Source organism: Castanea sativa, chromosome 4, assembly GCF_040712315.1.
Source record: "Castanea sativa cultivar Marrone di Chiusa Pesio chromosome 4, ASM4071231v1".
NCBI classification, from domain to species: Eukaryota; Viridiplantae; Streptophyta; class Magnoliopsida; order Fagales; family Fagaceae; genus Castanea; species Castanea sativa.
This window is the reverse complement of record NC_134016.1, coordinates 39,068,151-39,089,623: the sequence shown is the minus strand read 5'-3', so window position 1 is coordinate 39,089,623 and position 21,473 is coordinate 39,068,151. Positions and strand designations below refer to the sequence as shown.

At 43.2% G+C, this 21,473-nt stretch overlaps 2 protein-coding genes across 2 annotated transcripts; one reads left to right on the top strand and one right to left on the bottom strand.

Moving 5' to 3' along the window:
* The first annotated feature begins 359 nt into the window (after positions 1-359).
* On the top strand, positions 360-1,154 carry LOC142630496 ((+)-cis,trans-nepetalactol synthase NEPS1-like). The gene has a single exon (XM_075804494.1). It carries the CDS (start codon positions 360-362, stop codon positions 1,152-1,154), a length of 795 nt encoding a protein of 264 aa, XP_075660609.1.
* A 9,299-nt stretch (positions 1,155-10,453) lies between these two features.
* LOC142632871 (uncharacterized) lies at positions 10,454-11,053 on the bottom strand. The gene has a single exon (XM_075807191.1). The coding sequence runs from the start codon at positions 11,051-11,053 to the stop codon at positions 10,454-10,456; it is 600 nt and encodes a 199-aa protein (XP_075663306.1).
* Positions 11,054-21,473: the final 10,420 nt, after the last annotated feature.

Here is a 21,473-nt window from a genome sequence, read left to right as displayed (position 1 = left end):
CATAAAAAATAAGATAAAAGATTTATGTTCATTTAAAAATGTGTCTACTATTAATACTGCTTTTATATTACCCAAATTAAGTTGAAAAAGAAAAAACGTTTCACGTATTTCAAATTTTGAAAACATACATTTACATATTTGCTTTTGCTATCAATAAAAAAAAAAAAAAAAAAACTTACATATTTATTTATATTTTTTAAAACATATTTATTTATTTCATCAATCAGGTTGATTCGTTTGTGTACAATGTTGTAATTTTGATCTCTTTTGTATATATGGACAAACTTTGTCGAGAGTAGCTTTGTCAACAGTTATTATTCACTTCACTGATCGCTCACTTGACTAAAAAACAAAACAAAATGACAGACTCCAAATCTTCAAACAACAAGCTCCAAGGCAAGGTGGCCATAGTCACCGGAGGCACAAGCGGCATGGGTGAGGCCACGGCTCGTGAGTTCGCTGTTCACGGCGCACGAGCCATCGTCATTGTCGACATTCAAGACGAGAAGGGCCAAAACGTGGCCGTGTCAGTCGGTTTCAATGTATGCACCTACGTACACTGCGATGTCAGCGACGAGGAACAGGTCAAGAACTTAGTAGACTCCATGGTGAAATCGTACGGACGCTTGGACATCATGTTCAGTGACGCGGGCATTGGAAGAGCGACCCACGCGTGTGATCAGAGCGTGTTGGACGTGGACTTGGCGGCTAATGACAAGCTCATGGCGGTGAACGCGCTTGGAATGGCGGCGTGCGTAAAGCATGCGGCGAAGGCAATGGTGGAAGGGCGCGTGAGGGGGAGCATCGTTTTTACGGTGAGCATAGCGGCGAGTGATGGTTACCACAAGTTCGTTGACTACGTGATGTCGAAGCACGCGGTGCTGGGGTTGGTGAGGTGCGCGAGCAAGAACCTGGGCGCATATGGGATACGCGTGAATTGTGTTTTGCCAAGGCAGGTTGGGACGCCATTATTGAAGGACATGTTGGGGTATGAAAATGAGGAAGAGGACAAGGTGGTAGAGTCAACTTACATCTTGAAAGGTGGGGCGATGAGGCCCAAAAATGTGGCGGACGCTGTGGTATTTCTTGCTTCTGAGGATTCTCAGTTTGTCACTGGCCATGATTTGGTGGTGGATGGTGGGTATAGAGGTTAGAGTTGGCTAAGAATCCAATAGAGAGGCCCAATTGTGTGAGTTGTGTCATCATCACTGTGCGTTCCAAAATAAGGCTGTTGGGCCTAAGGGGTATTTGGGCTCACAATTTATTTATATGGTGGATTTTTGGATTTACTACAACGGGTGGCGTTATGCTCGGCTGTCTCGTTTCCGAAGTCTCCTTTCTTTTCTCACTAATACTCCCCTTTCTTTCTTAAGGGTGATCACTATTTCTTTCTCTAATCTTTCCACTCTGGGATTGCCAACCCCTTCAAATGAGTCGTCTTTGCCTATTTATAGTCATACTTAGCGGGGTGGCCATGATTATTCTCCTGGTGAGTAGAAAGAGGGGTCCAATACTATTAAGCTTAAGTGGAGGTTTAGTTGGGAGTGGGAGGAAGCGAGAGTGGCATTGGAACTGGTTCCACCGATGGCTGTACTGCTCAGTGGGGATGTTTCTATAGCCTATATTGGATTTACGGGCGGTCATATTCTCTGAACGGACGGGGTTTTGCATTTACAGCGTGCCGCTGGTGTTCCCTTTATCCCGAGTTGGGTGCTGAGAATCATCTGGACGGTACTCATAAGCCCGGTTTCACAAGTGATCTTCAAACGTGACAGTTCTCGAACGGGAATCCCAGCTATTCGTGGCCTTTGTGTACGCGGCACTGTTGAGATGGGCTTTAGTGAGTATTGGGCCCGCGAATGAATAGCGTCCCGTACATTAGCCCCCCTTGACTCGTGCCCGGCATCGGGCACGGGTCAAGGTCGAGGGACAAGTGTTATCCGAGATACTGAACAGACAGGGATCTGGAGCGGTTCAGAAGAAATCATTTAATGCGCCCCTGAAAAGTCGTGCGTTACGTGACTACTGGCTCTGAGTCTTACCACTGCGCGATGGTTCACGAACCGAAGCGGTGTGCGTGTGACAGTTGGAGTGGGGATTAGTGAGATTTCCTACTCCTCATTTATTGATCAGTACCAACCCCATCTCTCATGGTCCCTATAAATAGGTAACTTTAGGATCCTCTTCACTTTTACGATCTCTAGTCTCTGAACCTCCCTCTCTGCAGAGCATTCATCTGGTGTTAATCCCTCAGACCTCTACCTTAGAGCCTGAAGTAAGTCTTCTACCTCTTTCTCTTTTACTTTAGTTATGCTCTTCAGCCCTGGTGTCTAGGATAGGTTTCGCTCACCTTCTGAACACTGAGGCGTCTCTAGCCACCTTTAGGCAAACGTTCAACATCCTTGAGGATGTGGATGTGGCATATTGCCATGAGAGCGAATTTTCGCTTTACAGGGGCTCCAACACTGCCTTTTTCCCTTTAATGTCCATTCTGGAGGGTGGAGTTAGATTTTCGGTGGACGCCCTTTTAATCGACACACTTAGGTTCTATGGCTTGTGTCCGGACCAACTTCTCCCCAACTTTTACCCGGGTAGTTAGTTGCGTCAGCAGGCTAAACCAAATATATGGTCTGAAACTGAACCAACATGACATAAACTACATGTATAGCCTGTGTGGAAGTAAAGAAACCAATTATTATTTGAAAGTGAGGGATACGCAGGTACGACTAATTTCGTGTCTACCCGATTCAAACAGGAATTCTGCTGGAGAGTTTGTTCGGGTGCGCGGTAATTGGTTTACCAGTGACGTCCCTTGTCCTCTCTCAAGGCGTGAAGTTGGTTCGTGCCGAACACTAATCTGTTGCCTTTTCTTTCCTTTAACTTGTTTTGTTTGGATACTAACCCCTCGTATTTCTATGTTACAGACAACAAAACATTCATCCAGGATCTGAGAGTAGTGAGTATAAGAGATTTAAATTTCGTGCTTCGGTCCGAAATATTCGTCCACACTGACGGGTAGCTTAGGGCATCGCACCTCATACTCGGTTGCACCCCCGTGTACAAGACTTGGCAATCCTTCAGCCAGGCGCTCTTGGTCGACCCCCGTGTACACTCGGTTGCATGCCCCTCGTTGACTACTGGCGAAGCCTGCGACCTCGGTCCCCACTATACGACTGCTGAAGACCTTGCCCCGGTCTGGGACGAGTCAGCTGAATGAGTTTCCCAAGCTCTCAGAGAGTTGGCACACGTTCCTGTTGAGGAGAATAACGCCCAAGTCCAAGCGGCCGAAGAAGCGGCTGAGCCGATTGGCACATTGGGAGTCAAAACTGGTCCGCCCAAGAAAATGGTAAGCAAAAGGATAATGACTCTTTCTCGGTTCCTGCCCGGGGCCATTCCTGCAGCTCAGCCACTATCCCCCTTAGGAAAGGGGCCGGGCCTTCCTGCTGGAGAGGGCAGAAAAAGGAAACGGCCTGCCGAAAAGGTGACTCCCCCCCTGGGCGATGCCCCCCTGAAAACTCCACCGCGTGCGAAAATAGTCCCCAAGGCCCAAGAGGTGGCAGTTGCTGCTTAGGTAGCCATCCAGGTCAGGATAAAGGGGGCGTCTTCCTCTCAGGTCGGGGTTAATTGGCAGCCCGATTTTAGACTAGGTGATAAACCCTTACCGGTGACCACCTCTATTCGGATGTGGGCGTAGGGCGAAGGAGGTCGGGTTGCTCAGAGCCTGACACAAGGTCTCTTGTTGCCTGAGGATGCCCACTTCTTCTCGGACGGCGACGATGAGTCACTTGCTAGATGGCTGCAGTGGCATACTATTGCGGTAATTGCTACTTCCCCAGTTCCATGCTTCGCAATACAGTGCTTTTTCAGTTTTATTATCTCAACACCGTTCTTGTTTTCAGGCCGCGCAGTTAACCAGTGTCATTAATGGGAGGTTGAAGGAGGCAGCCGAGTTTATTGATCGGGCCAATGAGTGGAGGACCGTTGTCAAGAACATGGTCAAGGAGAGAGAAGAGGCTGTTAATGTTAGGATTAGTGCCCTTAAATCCTATTGTATGATGCTATGTATGATATTATGTATGACATTATGTATGACATGATGTATGACTTAATATTGTGATTGATAAAGTTATTTTATTATTATCTAAAATAGTGGTAACATGAATATGGGACATTATCATATAGTCCATGAGATGCATTGTATGTGATTTATGTGAAAAGTCACAGAAGATGTAAATCACAAGTTCTTTGTAAACTCAGAATTAATAGTTCGTAGTCGGTGATGAAATTGGGCATTTCATCTGCGAAGACTATAACGTGTCAACTAAGATGATTTGTCTTGATCATGGAAGTGGAAGCTTCTAGTTGATATGTTGATATGTTTTAAGAGTTAAAACATATTGAACAGGACCGCTGTGAGATTTATTATTTTCCTAACGACCGTCAAATGAATAATAAATCTCACGACTTCTATTTGCATGAACTCTTAATCCCGAGAGAATAATGGACCTCGATCATGAAGTGTAGGTTGCTTTGATATATCGTGAGTGAGATCTGAAGTGACGGTCAAAACCTCATGTTGGGCAGCCACATTTAGTGTTGATGGAACATATATTCTCAAGATGGAATTCATAATCTCTTGATAGAGATATAAAATATTCCCTTGAGATAAGTTTAATAGTTTCGCTATTCGAGAGTTAGGCCTAACCACTTTAGTAAGAAATTACTAAAGTATATATTTATGAAATTGGATTTCATAAATATATAATGAATAACTTTAAAGAATTAAACCGGGTACTCAAGGATAAGATGTAGTAATTTACAAAGTGGCAGTCTACGTTTATGACTTTGTGTTACTACGAATATTTTATGAAGGGGTTACGTGTTTAATAAAGTCTTGGGATATAATTAATTAATAAGGCCTAGAGTGCAATTATATTTATATAGTGGTATTAAATATAATTAATGGTAACTTTGGACTTGTCAAGAGTTGACGGAAAAGCCCAAGGCCCATTGGAGCTAGTGTCTTATTGGTCCCTTTTGGTCCCACTCCAAGCCACACACTAAAGCCCAATTGGAAAGGCCCAATAGGCCAACCCAATTAGATAATCAGTTAGTTATAAAGGGAGAAACATACAGAATTTTAAAAAGAAGAGATTAGAAAAGAAAAAGAAACGGTGTGTGAGAGAGTGTGAGACACACTTTCATTCTCCCTTTGAAAAACTGATTGAGAGACCACACATCTTGGGCGTAAAGTGGAATTGGAGTGAAGATTAAAAGTGTTCCCAAGTGCTTCTAATCTTTGTTTTGAATTTCTCCACACCAAGGTACGCTATCTTGTTCTTAAATTCTGAAATTTACATTGTGCACGTTATCAATCATGAATGAAATAGATCCTTGTTCATCGCTTCCGCTGTGGGTTTTGCATGAGATGCAAAACCAGAATTTTTCCTTCAGTTAACACCTCTGAAAGGAAAGCAGTGGATGCTGAAAAGGCCCGTTTGGCGGCAGAGAGGAAGCTGACCAGTCTGACCTCCAGATTGGGTGAGACCGGGCTGAGGTTGGCTAAGGCGGATAGCCTGAATCTAACCCAAGTCGACAAAATCGCTGGCTTGAAGGATGCTCTTGAGGCCTGCGAGGGCAAATGGTATAATGCGGGGTTTACGGAGGCCGAGAACTCTGTGGAACCTATTATCCATCAAGCTCGGAACCACGGGTTTGGGGAAGGGTGGATGGCTGCCCTCTAGGCGATGGGAGTAGCCGAGGACTCCCCTCTGTGGAATCTTAACCAGATCCCATATCCGGTTCCTCCTCTACCCGTTCAAAGTCAGGTCGGTGCCAAAGATGAGGAAGATACGCCAAGCATAAGGGACCTCGTGCAGGCGATCAATTCCCATGTTGAAATGGTTGACTTAGAAGCCTCAAGCAACGTCTGCGTTGAAGCTGAGACCGTTCGTGAACAGACCCCCCTTACAACTCCGCTAGCCAAGGATACGCCCATTCAGCCCAATCCATAGACTCCACCCCCCAACCCACCTGAATAAAGGCTTGATTTTCCAGTGGAGCACAAAGAATGTGTTATTATATTTTGTTTCTTTTTTTTTAACGTGCCTAGGTCGCCTGGTTATGGCGACGGAACAATTTCTCTTATGTTTGAATAGTTTTGATCGGCATTGCCGGGATATAAATTCGTACGTTCCTTTCCTGTTTTAAGTTCTTGTACATTCGTTTTTACAAAATGCTTGCTCTACACATGATTAGGGTTAGCTTAACCATTATATCTTACTTTCTTGCTCACGGTGGCCGAGAGCCATGTTTCCGCCCTTGGGAGTTCTCGGCTCCTGTTCTCGCTTCTCGGTATGGAGGCTCATGGCCTCTGCCCCTTGGTTTCCACCCATTTGACGGTAGGAATCGAACTGAGGACAGGGCTATGTACTTTTGAAAAAGCATAGTTTAAGGTTTCGACCTGCTCGGTGATAGGGATCGAATCGAGGATAGGTTTCCGTCCTTAGAAGACGCGTAATTTAAGGTTTCTACCTGCTCGGTGATAGGAATCGAACCGAGGGTAGGTTTCTGTCCTTAGAAGATGCGTAGTTTAAGGTTTCAACCTGCTCGGTGATAGGGATCGAACCGAGGGTAGGTTTCTGTCCTTAGAAGACACGTAGTTTAAGGTTTCAACCTACTCGGTGATAGGGATCGAACCGAGGGTAGGTTTCTGTCTTTAGAAGACGCGTAGTTTAAGGTTTCAACCTGTTTGGTGATAGGGATAGAATCGAGGGTAGGTTTTTGTCCTTAGAAGACGCGTAGTTTAAGGTTTCAACCTGCTTAGTGATAGGGATCGAACTGAGGGTAGGTTTTTGTCCTTAGATTATGCATGAATGAGTTGCCTCTACCTTTGCAATTCCCTTTATAATTCTCGCTTGGTGATAGTAACTTGTAGTAAGAAAAGGGGGAACTCTGTGAACAAATGCCTTCATATTAAACATGCGGTAATGCAGGATTACATTAAGTTTACATCTTTGAAGGACGACCGGTCACTGGTAGAACTTTTTTAAATTGCGAACATTCCATGGCCGGCGAAGCGGCTTTTCCTCCAAATCCTCCAGATAGTATGCCCCTGCTCCTGCAATGGCAGTCACACGGTAGGGCCCTTCCTAGGACGGAGCTAGCTTTCCTGCGCTTGTGTCTCGCGTATTCCCCACGACCTTACAAAGTACCAGATCTCCCGCGGCGAACTCTCTCCTTCTGACGACTCTATTATACCTCTGGGCGAGCTTCTGTTGATACTCTGCCAGCCGGATGGTGGCCGCTTCTCGGTGTTCCTCCAGCAAGCTCAGCTCCTTGGCCATCAGCTTCTTATTCTCATCAAGAACGAATCCCGCGACTCGGGCGCTGCACAGGTTTACTTCAGCAGGATGACTGCCTCCGCCCCGTAAGCTAGAGAGAATGGCGTTTCTTCTGTGGATCTCCTTGGAGTTGTTCAGTACACCCTCAGGACGCTTGGTAACTCCTCGGCCCATCTGCCCTTGGCGCCCTCCAATCTTTTCTTCAAACCGCTCATGATGGCCTTATTGGTCGCTTCTGCCTGGCCGTTACTCTGCAGGTAGGCTGGTGTGAAGTATCGGTTCCGGATACCGAGGTTCTCGCAAAACTCCTGAAAAGCCCTGCTGTTGAACTGCAGGCCATTGTCCGATATAAGAGATTTTGGCACGCCGAATCTTGTTATAATGTTCCTCCACACGAATCTCTTGACATCAACGTCTCGGATGTTGGCCAGTGCTTCAGCTTTCGCCCACTTTGTGAAGTAGTCTACTGCCACCAACACGAACCTTCGATTGCCCGGTGCTCGGGAAAATGGTCCGACTACATCCAGCCCCTAGCGGGCAAATGGCCACGGGCTGCAAACTGGGTTTAAGTTCCCGGCCGGTTGGTAGATCATCGGTGCGTGCACCTGACACTGCTTACACCTCTGAGCATGCTCGGTCGCATCCCTCCTTATTTGTGGCCACCAGAACCCTTGGGTCATTGCTCGGTGCGCTAGTGAGCGTCCCCCCACATGGCTTCCGCACACTCCCTTGTGTAGTTTAGCTAATAGTTCTTTAGCCTAGCTGGGGCGAAGGCATTGCAATTATGGCCATTCGAATGATCTGCAATATGGCTTCCGATCAGCAGATAACCAGTACTGAGCGGAAGTTCGCCGTACTCTAGTTGCCTCTTTCTCATCTTCCAGGGCTCGATCTTCAGCAAGAAAGTCGATGATTGGATCCATCCAGCACTTCTCGGCTACAACGACTTGTAGAATCAGTGCCTTAGCGGTAATACTTGGTTCGGGCACCAACTCCACCCTGATTCGTCGAGGTACCATGTCAGCTATTGATGATGCTAGAGTTGCCAAAGAATCGGCATGCCGGTTCTGTCCCCGGGCTATCCATTCGATCTTGACTGTCACAAAGTTACTCATGGTTTGCTTTACTAGCCGCAGATATTCTATCATTCGGGGATCTTTGGCCTCGAAGTTCCCTTGGACCTGACTTACTACCAGGAGGGAGTCCGAGTACACTTCCACCTCCTTTGCTCCCAAATCCCTGACGACCCTTAGTCCGGCCAGTAGAGCCTCATATTCGGCCTCATTATTGAAGCCCTGAAGCCTAATCTAAATGAGTGTTCTAGCTTCAGATCTTCCGGGGTGATGACCACGATCCCAACCCCCGCTCCAGCCGCATTGGACGCGCCGTCCACAAATACCTTCCATGGCCTGACCTCTACTAGGCAAGCTATGTCTGTAATTCTCGGCGAGAACTCGGCGATAAAGTCCGCAAGTACATGTCCCTTCAGTGAGTTCCTCAGCTTGTATCTGATGTCAAAAAAGTCTAGCTGAGTCCCCCACTTAGCTATCCTCCCCGTAAAGTCAGATCTCCTTAATAATGACTGAAGTGGGTACTCGGTCAAGACGTGGACTGTATGGGCCTGAAAGTAATGGGGGTAATTTTCGGGTGGAATGCACGAGTGCCAGTACCAGTTTTTCCAGTGGTAAATACCTAGTCTCCGCGTCAACTAATGTCTTGCTGATGTAGTAAACCGGGAGCTGTACACTGCTATCCCTCAGGAGTACGGTGCTCGTTGCATGCTCAGATACCGAAAGGTACATATACAAGTCTTCTCCTGGTTCCGGGGCTAACAACGTCGGTGCCCGTCCAAGGTAATCCTTCAAATCTTGGAAGGCTCTATTACACTCTTCGTCCCATTGAAACCCCTTCCACTTCTTTAGAAGTCGGTAAAAGGGTTGGCACTGATCAGCGAACTTGGAAATAAATCAGTTGAGAGCAGCTAGCATACTAGTCAGCTTTTGAACCTCTTTCGGATTGCTCGGTGGTTTGAGACGTTTCACGGCTTCAATTTGATCGGGGTTAACTTCGATCCCCCGTTTAGTAATCAAATAACCTAGGAACTTGCCGGATCCAACCCCGAAGGCACACTTATCGGTGTTGAGGCGCAGCCGATGTTGTCGGATTATCTCGAACACTTCTTTCAGGTCGTCAATGTGCTGCCCTTCTTGCTTGCTTTTTATCACCATGTCGTCAATGTACACTTCAACTATCCACCCAATCTTATCCCTAAACATCCTCGTCATCATCCATTGATAAGTGGCTCTCGCGTTCTTCAATCCGAATGGCATCACGGTATAGTGGTAGTTAGCAACGGGTGTTAAGAATGCCATTTTCTCCTGATCCTCGGCGGCTAGGGCAATCTGGTGATAACCTTGGAAAGCATCAAGGAAACTCATTCTCGGGTGCCCGCATGTAGCGTCCACCAATTGATCGATTTTCGGCATTGGAAACGGATCCTTCGGGCATGCTCGGTTTAGATCGGTAAAATCAACACAAACCCTCCACTTACCACTCTTATTTTTCACAACCACCGTGTTTGTGAGCCATTCCGGAAAGAATGTTTCCCTTATGGCCCCTGCCTCTCTCAGCTTCCCAACCTCCTGTCTGACAGCTTCCACATGCTTCTTAGCAGACCTTCTCGGCCTCTGTTTCTTGGGAGGGCATAGAGGATCTACATTCAGCTTGTGAACTATGAACTCGGGGTCGACACCGGGCACCTCATATGGATTCCATGCAAACATGTCCACGTTATGTATGAGGAACAGCAATAGCTGCACTCTTTACCCATCATTCAAGCCTGACCCTATCTGGAAACCCCTTTCACCTCTCGGTAAGATCTTTACACTTGCCAAATCCTCGTCAATGTTGGTCCCCTTCACTTGGGGATGCTGTAATTGCTATAGGGGCGCCTTCTTGGTTGATTCCTTCTGCTTAGTTCGTTAGTTTACCGCGGCTACCAAACACTGTCTAGCCGCTCGCTGATCACCCCTTATTACTGTAATCCCTTTGTTAGTTCGGAACTTGACTTTCACGTGCAGGGTGGACGGTATAGCCCCCATGTCATGTATCTATGGCCTTCCAAATATTGCTGTGTACGGTGAGTAAGAGGCGACCACTATGAATGTCACCATTACCTCCTTGCCTCCCATGATAACTGGGAGTGAAATCTGCCCTTCTAGAGTCACCATGTGCCCATCGAATCCCATTAATGGTGTATCATACTTGGTCAAGTCCTCTTTTTTTAGGCCGAGCCCCCTGTATAGGTTCGAGTACATTACGTCTGCGTCGCTCCCTTGATTTATCATTATTCTCTTCATTATGTAACCCCTTACACGGGCCGTGACTAGTAAAGCATCGTGGTGCGGCTGAGTGATGCCTTCCAGGTCGTCGTCGTCAAACACTATTGGTTGTCTACTGTCCCTCGGCTTCTTCCCCGGGGATTGTTCACTCGCGCTTCCTTTCGCTGACACCACGGTCAACACCCCTTTTGCTGTTGGTGCTCTAATTGCCCTCAGTGCGGCGTGGATGACCTCTATCAATCCTAAAAGGGGTGGGAGAGGGTTTCGACGCAGCCGATCTACTTGCCCGGTCTCCTGATTCCCTGTCTCCACCAGAAACTCTTTCACATTCCCCGCCTTCACCAACTGTTCTAGGTGATCTTTCAACATCCTACACTGCTCGGTGGTGTGCCCTTTATCTTTGTGATAGGTGCAATACAAATTCTAGTTTCTCCTTGACGGGTCACTCGCCATCCTGTTCGACCGCTTAAAATACGGCTCATTTTTTTATCCTATCAATGATGCGGTGTACAGGCTCCTTGAACGTTGCGTTGACTCTCCCAACTGCCGGGCCGGGCTCTTGAATTCTCAAATCCTTCTTGTGTCTGGGGTTGAAGCCGTTGTTCCGAGGATAACTGATTATCGGCTCCTTCCCCTTGGATTGCAGCTGATCATCTTCTAAGCGCTTGTACTCCTCGATACGCCTCATCAACTGCCTCATATCCTCGGGAGGCTTTAGGGCCAACGATTCTTTCAACCCGGATTCTTCAGGTAAGCCCATCCGAAAGGTGCTCGCCGCGATCTTTTCATTACCCTCGCCGATCTCGTTATACAACTCCTTGTACCAACTAGCATAGTTGCGAAGGGTCTCTCCAGCCCCCATCTTCATTGATAGCAATGCGTCCACGGGCTGCGGCACCCGGCTGCAAGTCATGAACCACACTCTAAACTCTTGGATCAATTCTAAAAAACTATGGATCGAACCTTTCTTTAACCCATTGAACCACCTCAAAGCAGTGGGGCCAAGGCTCGAGGGGAAAACTTTACACATCAATGCATCGTTATGGGAGTGTAAGGACATCATTTGAATATAGTGACTTACATGTTCCACCGGGTCTGTCTTCCTAGTGTAGGAATTGAACGGTGGGCGTGCGAACTGGCTCGGCATAGGCGCGCTCTCGATATCTCTAGAAAACGGAGACCGGGTTGCTTGACGCAATGCTTGGCTCATGGTATCCATGGCTGCATTACGTGGTCGCCCCGCGTTGGGGGAAGTCGATTCACGGTCTGAATACTCTCGCGAACGGTCGCGGTGCCTACGAGACCCGGATTGATAAGATCCTACCTCACGGTGATTCCCCACACTTACTGACCTTTCCTTTCGTTCTCCCTGGTCCCTTCTCCTGCGTCGACCCCGTGCTTGCAACTCTAAATCCCTGACCGCCTTGCGCAAGCGTTCGAGCTCTTGATCCTTCTGCTCAAGCTCCTGGTCCCTTTCGTCAAGGCGGCTGCGGCCTTAGGCGTCAGACATTGTCCGAAGGGTTTGGTACAATCCTTCTCTGGGCCCAAATTCTTCTACCTCCTCATGCCTTCTGTCCTCCTGTCTTTTTTGCCTCATTTCTTACCATGTAGACCCCCGTGACGACCCACCAGTGCCGTTTTTTGCATGAATTCTCTGCTCACCTCCTAACATTCTTACGAGTGTGCCAACATAGCACTTCAGCTACGTAGGAGATTCACACAGATGGGGCCAATTGTGCGTTCCAAAATAAGGCTGCTGGGCCTAAGGGGTATTTGGGCTCACAATTTATTTGTATGGTGAGTTTTTGAATTTCCTACCACGGGTGGCGCTATGCTCGGCTGCCCCGTTTCTAAAGTCTTCCTTCTTTTCTCACTAACACTCCCCTTTCTTTCTTAGGGGTGATCACTATTTCTTTCTCTAATCTTTCCACTCTGGGATTACCAACCCCTTCAACTGAGTCATCCTTGCCTATTTATAGCCATACTTAGTGGGGTGGTCATGATTATTCCCTTGGTGAGTGGAAAGAGGGGTCCAATACTGTTAAGCTTAAGTGGAGGTTTAGTTGGGAGTGGGAGAAAGCGAGAGTGGCATTGAAATTGGTTCCACCGATGGCTGTACTGCTCGACGAGGATGTTTTCGTAGCCTATACTGGATTTACGGACGGTCATATTCTCCGAACGGACGGGGTTTTGCAATTACAGCATGTCGCTAGTGTTTCCTTTATCCTGAGTTGGGTGCCGAGAATCATCCGGACGGTACTCATAAGCCCGGTTTCACAAGTGATCTTCAAACGTGACAGTTCTCAAACACGAACCCCAGCTATTCATGGGCTTTGTGTACGTGGCACTGTTGGGATGGGCTTTAGTGAGTATTGGGCCCGCGAATGAATAGCGTCCCATACAATCACCAAGTTTTTATACATGAGCTCTTTGATGCAGGATTCAAGTTGTAATCGAAATTTCCTAATAAGTAATAATGGTTGTAAAGCTGGACTACCAGCTAAGGAAAAAATAGATTAGGCTGCTATATAAACTGCCTGAAAACTGAATGAGAATGTCTTTTAAAAGTCTTTTTATCATCACCTTGCACCCCCGACATCTTAAGCTAGTTTTGACTGAAAGGGGCCACTAATTTGGTTTGGCAAAAATTATATTATGTAGCGGATACATTTGTTGCCTTACTCTCATGTTAGTGAGCCCCACCTACTGTGAGAGGGATATCAAAATTATCCAAAGTCCTGACACCAAGAGCAAGTTTATAATTTTGTGTCTAGTTACTGTATAGAACGACCTGTAGTGCTTTGTTTTGATCCTTTGTACTATAGGTTGTGTATCTCTATCTCTATTTACCTAGTGAGTACAGATGTCAACAGATTATTGGCTTACTAGTTAGTTAGGCTATGCTTGGTTTAGCCAAAAGCATCACTCAATTCTCAAATTCCATAACTCAATTCCCAATTTTCGTAAGTCCCACCTCAAGTTTGTTTATTTGGTTTAGTTTTACTTATTACTCAAAAAATTGAGTTAAAATTACATTGTGTGAGTTTTCAAATTATAAGAACTGAGTTATAATGACAAACTTGCAAAAAAAACCAAATTGTCAGAATTCACTCTCATGACTTGTTTCTATCAAATCAAATCAAACTTAAGAGCCCTAACTACTCTTTCTGAGTAGCTCCAGAATTCAATTAAGTCTCATTACTCCAAATACACACAAACTAACCCTTGAAGAGCTTCGCCATGCTCATTCCACACACAAATCAAAAATCTCATCTTTGGGTCTACCTTCAAATCTCAAGTAAACATATCTTTCATTCATTTTCCTTGAATTTGTCCTATAGATTTGGGTTTCAACATGTTGGTTTAACAATTTATTTCAACAAAAACTTTGTTGTGTTTATACTAGAGATTTTGGGTTTGGTTTTTAGTTCTTGGCTTATCAAATTAAATTTAGTTTTAGGATTTGCTTTGAGAGTTGGAGGCAATGGGTTTCATTTATAGAAAAAAAAAAAAATTAGAACAAGGAATTGCGGCTCATGATTAAGCATCCCCTATTTTCTTCATTCATCCGCTAAACGCACAAATTAAGTTCCAAACTTTCAAGTGCCAATAGGGACAATAAGATCCAAGTGGGTCACTGAGCTCAACATGTATCAAAAACATGCTCTTCAAAGCATAGTTTTAAAAACCGAACCGAAAATAAAACCGTTTTTTTCAAAATTTCCGGTTTTGACCGGTTTTAAGGTATTTAACCGGACCGGACTACACCGGTTTTCCCGGTCGAACCGGTCGGACCGGCCGGTCCGGTCCGGTTTTTAAAACTATGCTTCAAAGGGTAAGAGATACCTGCCCTTTAGCTTTTTTGTTCAAATTTCTTGTCTTTTTATTTATACTCTTGTTAGTTACTTTAATTTCCTTTGATTTAGATTTGTCAAGTTCTTATTTTGACAGATGGGTTTGTTAGTTAACATCCTTAATCAATGTTTTTTTGCTTCCACTTATGTTATTAATTCTGATTTGCTGTGTATCTGAAATTATCTTGTTAACTAAATTTACCCATACAAGGAGAACTAAAGCCAAGTTTGAGCTTCTACACATATTTCTTCTTTCTTCTTTCCTCTGAAGAGTTGGGGGAGAGAGAAATGAAGAGGACTATAGCCATTTTGAACCAATTAGACTAATGGGCTCCACCATTTTGAGTTAAAGATGTATTCTTAAACGAAAACTAAAGCCAAGTTTTCAACAACATTCATTGAATTAAAATGAAATAAAATATTCACTTTGAGACCTCTGAAGTAATTAAAAGATGTTGTTTACCTACTTGTTTACTATATGAGAATACTAAAGATTAAATACAAAACTTAAAAAAGAAAAAGAAAAAAGAATATGCTACTTATAAACACATTTTATATACATTTCCTATCTACTGTATTAAGATTGTATTTAGTTGTAAAGTTTAGGTTAAGTTATAAATTGTACCCTTTAACTCTCTAAATTTATTTCAGTCTTTTAATTTCTTTTTTATTCAATTTAGTCTTCTAATTTTCAATCTTGTTCAATCCAGCCCTCTCATTAGTCTTTGTTAAAATTTAGCCATTATGTGCCCCTAAACGACGTAGATTTGTATTGAGCAAAGTTAACAGTGCAATTCTGACAAAGACTAATGGGAAAACTAAATTGAATGAAAGTGAAATTGGAGGGCTAAGTTGAATTTTGGGCAAACCAGAGGGTACAATTTGTGATTTAGCAAATTTTAATAGAAACTTAAAGCTAGTGCCTTTCAAGAAACATATGTGGGCCTCATGTTTTTAGTGGCCCAAATGCAATGTTTTACCCATCAAGAATTGAGTTTTTTAGATTTATGTATGAGCCTCATGATTGTAATGGCCCAAATAATTTAACTATTTTGTAATTTGTATTTTCCCTCCGACACCCATTTTCTAAACATTTGGTTTATTATTGGGAAAACCCATTTAATGAGATACGAGAGAAATGACGTAAGTTTTGAGCCCTGACCCTTTGAAGGAAAAACATGAGCCTTGAGCCCAATTTACGATACAAGAAATACATGGACGATGGACCCATTCCTTGATGGAGAAAAAAGACAAGTTCAAATGAGTCCAATACATGACGTTATTTTTTATTATTTTTTTTAAATGTTTGTTTTAAGCCGTTCCCAAAACAAACAAAATTGACAAAATGTGAGCTATAAATCCAAACCATTAGGTATGAGTAATTTTAGGCAAAAGCATGATATATGCGGTTGGAATATATATATGCGGTTGGAATATATATATATATATAATAACTAATAGTCGAAAAGTATGATTTTTTATTGACCATTCCTTATTTCATAACTTGGCAAAATAAATTTATGTCACGTATACATTTAAAAATACCAAACAATTGTGTTTTTTTTATTTTGCCAATTAAGTTTCAGTATCTACTCATTGTTTCACATAAGATATATACATTAAAACCAAAATTTATTACGTGGTGGACCTGCGATCAGTGGGATCTCCTGCCCAATCAGTATCAGAAAATGCACGGAGAATAAAAGGAGACTAAGTAGAGTAGAAAAGACCATGAAAGAGAGTGCCCTTTAAGTATCAAAGAATGTGCAGAACAGCAACATAGTGAGTCGATCATGGAGCAGACAGATATTGGCTCACTTGGTGAACAACATAGGAAATGTCTAGATGAGTAACAATGAGATAAACTAGGCTGCCAATCAAGCGTCTATAAAGAGAGTGATTAGACAATGGTTTCTAGATAATGCATCAAGTTCCTCTTTCATTGCAATCTGCCATAAAGGGTTAGTGGAAGCCTCATGATAGGTGTGACGCTCGTGTAGTGTAGCAAGGGCAGTATAACAATGATAGTCAAGTAAATGTGTAGGAATGGATCTTACTCGAATTGAGTGACAAGGTGGAATGTCTTGTGCAAGATCTTCAGGCAGAGCAAGAGCAGGGGACCTAAGCTCAGGGTTGGGTTGCCCGTCTTCGACCTGTTCATCTTCCACTTGTTCATTAAAGGGGGAACTAGGAAAGGGGTCAAGGATATCTGGTGGTTGGACAGAGAAGTCTACAGGTAGGGCTGTCCAGGCAAACCGTGAACCCGTCAGAACCGACCTGTCACGACCCGATCCGACAGCTCCGGTGATCGTACGCGGGTTCCGAGCTCCAAAACCCAACGCCGGTGGTTCGGTTTCGGTTCCCTGCCTTCAAAACCCGTTCAACCTAACCCGCCCGAAGAGAGAACAAACTGCTGAGATTTCAAGCTTTCTGACAAGTTTCCCGGCATGATTTGGTAGATTTTGGCGACTAAAACACCAGATTTGGGGGGAAAAGTATCGGATTTGGCGAAATCTCTGCCAAATCCAGCTAGATTGCATTGGATCTCAGACGGATCGGGAGAGATCTTGCCGTTTTTCTACTGTTTTGGTCCTCTTTGGTGGGTTTCGGCCTTACTTGAAAACGACGCTCACCCGACAGGAAGCTGACCAGTAAAACCCGACCCTAACACGGGTCGGTTGCGGGTCCGACGCCTCCCCACCCGATCTTCGGCGGGTCGGTTGCTGGTTGGGCACAAACCCGACCCCGCCCGACTCGTGGACAGCCCTATCTACAGGAGAATCAGGTTCAGTTACAAGAGGATCAGAAGTAGCTACAGGAGAGTCAGGAGTAGCTTCAGGAGGAATACGTGTCTTATCTAGAAATAGATCTAAGACAGAGGAGGAAGATAGAGAAGCATGGAAGTGAGAGAGCTCGAAAAAGAGGCAATGTTCCCAAAGGACAACATTGCGGGAGATATGAAGACGATGAGAAACAGGATCATAACACCAATACGCCTTTTGAGTTTCGCTATAGTCAAGAAAATAACAAAACCTTGACCAAGGCTTAAGTTTGTTATGCTCCTGTGGTTGAAGAAGAACGAAACAAGCAGAATCAAAGGAGCGAAGGTGGTGATAGTCTAGAGGTGACCCAAAAAGGCACTCATATGGAGTTTGATTTTGGATGACAGAACTGGGAATGCGATTAATAGCATGAAAAACATGAAGAGCAGCTTCACCCCAAAAAGGAGCAGGAACTTTGGCAGAGAGAAGGAGAGCACGAATAGTGTCAAGAATATGACGAAATTTTCGTTCGGCTTTACCATTTTTTAGAGAGGTACTTTGACAAGTTAGTTGATGAACAGTGCCATAGGAATGCAAAACAGCTTGGAAAGCATATTGAGTGTACTCAAGAGAGTTATCAAATCGAAAAATTTTAATACGTTTGGAAAATTGAGTTTCAACCATTTTTGCAAAATTAGAATATACTTGCAATAATTCAGAACGATGTTTCATATTGAAAATCTAGCTATAGTGAGAGTAATCATCAACAAAGACAAGTTCGAGATCTACCAATACTAGAGATAGAGGAAGACCCCCAAACATCAAAATGAATAAGGTCAAAGATATCAGTGAATATGGATTCACTAGTATTGAAAGGAAAAACTGGTTGTTTTCCTAACTGACATGAAACACAATCAAAATTTTCTGTAAACACTGAACCTAACAAACCTCTATAAGACAATTGTTGTACTTAAGAAGAAGATGTGTGACCAAGTTAAGCATGCCAAAGTGCAAGAGAAGGAATAGAAGAAACTGCAGCAACTACGGCAACAGAAACAGGAGCAACAAGTAGAAGACGAAGGTTGTCCACGGGAAACATACACCTAACTCTGGAATTGGTCCTAAGCTCCTGTCCCGTCCTTAGATCTTGCATAATACACCTAGAATAATCAAATATAATGCAATAACCTAATTCAGATAATTGTCTCACAAAAAATAAATTGTAAGAAAGGTCATGAACATTAAAGACCCTAGGAACTGAGAGGTTGGAAGTCGAAACGAAACCAATATTATGACCAGAAATTGTGGAACTATTTGCTGTGCGAATATTAAGAGGGTGTGGTGCATGTTTAAGTTCAGAAAATAAGGACGAGTGAGGTGTTATGTGATTGCAACAAGCAGAATCCATAAGGTAAGAGGAATGAGGCATACCAGATAAAGATAAGAGAGAAGAGGAATAAGATGCATTACCAACCGTACGAATGACATTAGCGATGATGTTTTTAAGGTCATCTGTGGACATGGTGAAAGTACGACCTGAAGATTTAAACTGTGCAGAGACAGGAGCCATTGGTTAGACACTCTTAGTGTTAGCAACAGTAGTAGCAGAAATTGAAACAGTTGATTTGTTACGATAATAGCAAGTCTCAATATTGTGGCCAAAATGTTTGCAAAAATTGCAAAAATGTTTACTGGATTGTCGGCGATGATTATTGCAACAAGAAGAAAACCTGTCTTTATTCTTCATTTAGAAGCAAAATATGCATAAATGGACTGCAAAAATGAAATCTACGCGAAAACCTGGATGGGGAGCACCTGGACTGCAAAAAGTCAACCTTGGAGATAAGTCAACAATGACGTGGTGGGTGACATCATCAGGCAAATGGACGATGATGTCAGCTGATGATGTGGCAGTGATGACGTGACCTAGGGCTGACTAGCAAGTGCAGATCTGGCGCGTGCAAGCACCTGTAAGCGCGTGGCGGCGTGTGAGGAAGACTATCGGCGCATGGCAGCGCGTGGGACGCATGAGCTTCAGTGTAGAATCTTTGGGCGGCGCATGAGGGCGCATGTAAGCTCCAATGACTGCGAGGTTTCCACGATTGAGTAGATCGAGGCGAGGCGAGACGATCACTGTGGTACCTGAAAAATACTTATCAAAGCAAGATGCACAGCGAAGATGATAAGTGCAGTGGTCTGTGAGGTGCGGGACTCCTCAACGACAGTGGTTGCAGGTCTGGAACCCAAGGACAACAACTGGAAGACGCCAAAGGTTCTATGACGAAAAACTGCGGTGGCTACTATGATGGCGGAAGCGATGTTGAGAATGGAGTAACACCAATAAAGACAAGATTGCTAAGAAAAGGTGAAAGTAGTGGCTCTGATACCATGTTAGAAATACCGAATGATTGTATATTGTATTTCTCAATTAAATAATATATATGTGTGCCTTTATATAGGATACATATGAGTGTAGTACAACTAAAGGTGTAGTATAAGAATGTACGCTATACAAGTAATCTAGTTGGGCCTAAAATTCATAAAATTATTCACGTTAACATTATAAAATAGTCTAGTCCCCTCCTAGTCAATTAGATGCACCACCTTGAACCGTAAACAATAAAATTGTACCAACTATTACATGTATATGATTGATTACTCTTAAAAATCCTTCAAACACAAATAATTAGTTACACATTATTCTTATTCTGTATGATTAATCCACCAACCCAAAACCTTTTATTTTATTTTATTTTCTCTTTAAGTTTTTTAATCTATATGTTTTACTTTCTAGAATCGTCTCTATCTTCTTTTTCTTAACTAGATCTCGTGCAAAACACTGGATGTAATGCCTTATGAATGATCGAGATTAAAAGGTAAAAAATTTGGCTTTTCCTCTCAGTTCTGTAATAATAATAAAGATAAAAAGTTAAAAAAGTGAGAAGTTAAAATTTTAAAAACTATTCTTCTTGTGTGATTTAATGGTGGTGAATCTGGTGATTCTTAATTTTTCATCTCAACCATCTATAAACAAAATATTACAAGAGATCTAGATTTAACTTTAAACTACAGGATAAAATTTTCACATCGAATATTACAAAATGGTCTAGGCCCCTCCTAATCAGTTAGATGCACCACCTTGAATGGTAAACAATAAAATTGGAAGAGTTGTTTTTACGTTTTCGGATAATACAAGCTAATAAGTAATAAGCAACTAATATTAAATTCAAGTGAGAGAGTTAAAGTCAAGGGAGAGCAACCCTCTATCAAATAACCCACTAATTCAATAGCCCTTGAGTAAACCCAAAAACAAGAATCAAACAAAAAGAAAATCAAGCAAATTGTGCCAATCAAAGACTTTAAGACCAGTTTCTCAAAAAAAAAAAAAAAAAAACTTTTAAAACCAATTAATAATACTATTATACATGCTTGATTGATATTACTCTTAAAAATCTGTTAAACACAAATAATTAGGTACACATTATTCTAATTCTTGTATATTGATCCATCAACCAAAAACAATTTTTTTTTCTAATTCTTTATTTTATTTTTCCCCTCTCTTTAATTTTTTAAATCTATATTACGATTTCACTTTTTTCAATGTTCTCTTTCTTTTTTCTTTTTTCCCTTTTTTTTTTTCCCATACACGAATTCCTATTCTTTTCCTCGAGTCTTTTGAGTAAATATTGGTAAAAATGAAGTTTTTTGGGGTTATAGTCACTGTTCAAAGTTATTTGGGGAAATGAGGAGAGAGAGTGAATTTCGGCAACAGTGTTGCCGAAATTCGAAGAAAAGTATGAGAGAGAAAATCCAATTTGAGGAGAGAGAAATTTTGAGAATTTCGGCAACAGTGTTGCCGAAATTCCTTCTGCCCAGCCTGCCCGCTTCACTGAGTGCCCATGCATGAGTGCTTAAAAGGAAAAAAAATAAAAAAGGTTTGCGGCAATCCCATTGCCAAAAATGGAGGGAAAAGAAAAAAAAAAGAATTATGGCAATGGGATTGCCGAAATAGGGGGGAAAGAGAAAAAAAAAAAGAAAAAGAAAGGAAATGTGGCAATGGTATTGCCAAAATAGGGGGAGAGAAAAAAAAATGTGGCAATGGTAGTGCCGAAATAGTGGGAGAGAGGAAAAAAAAAAAAAAGGAAATGTGGCAATGGTATTGCCGAAATAGGG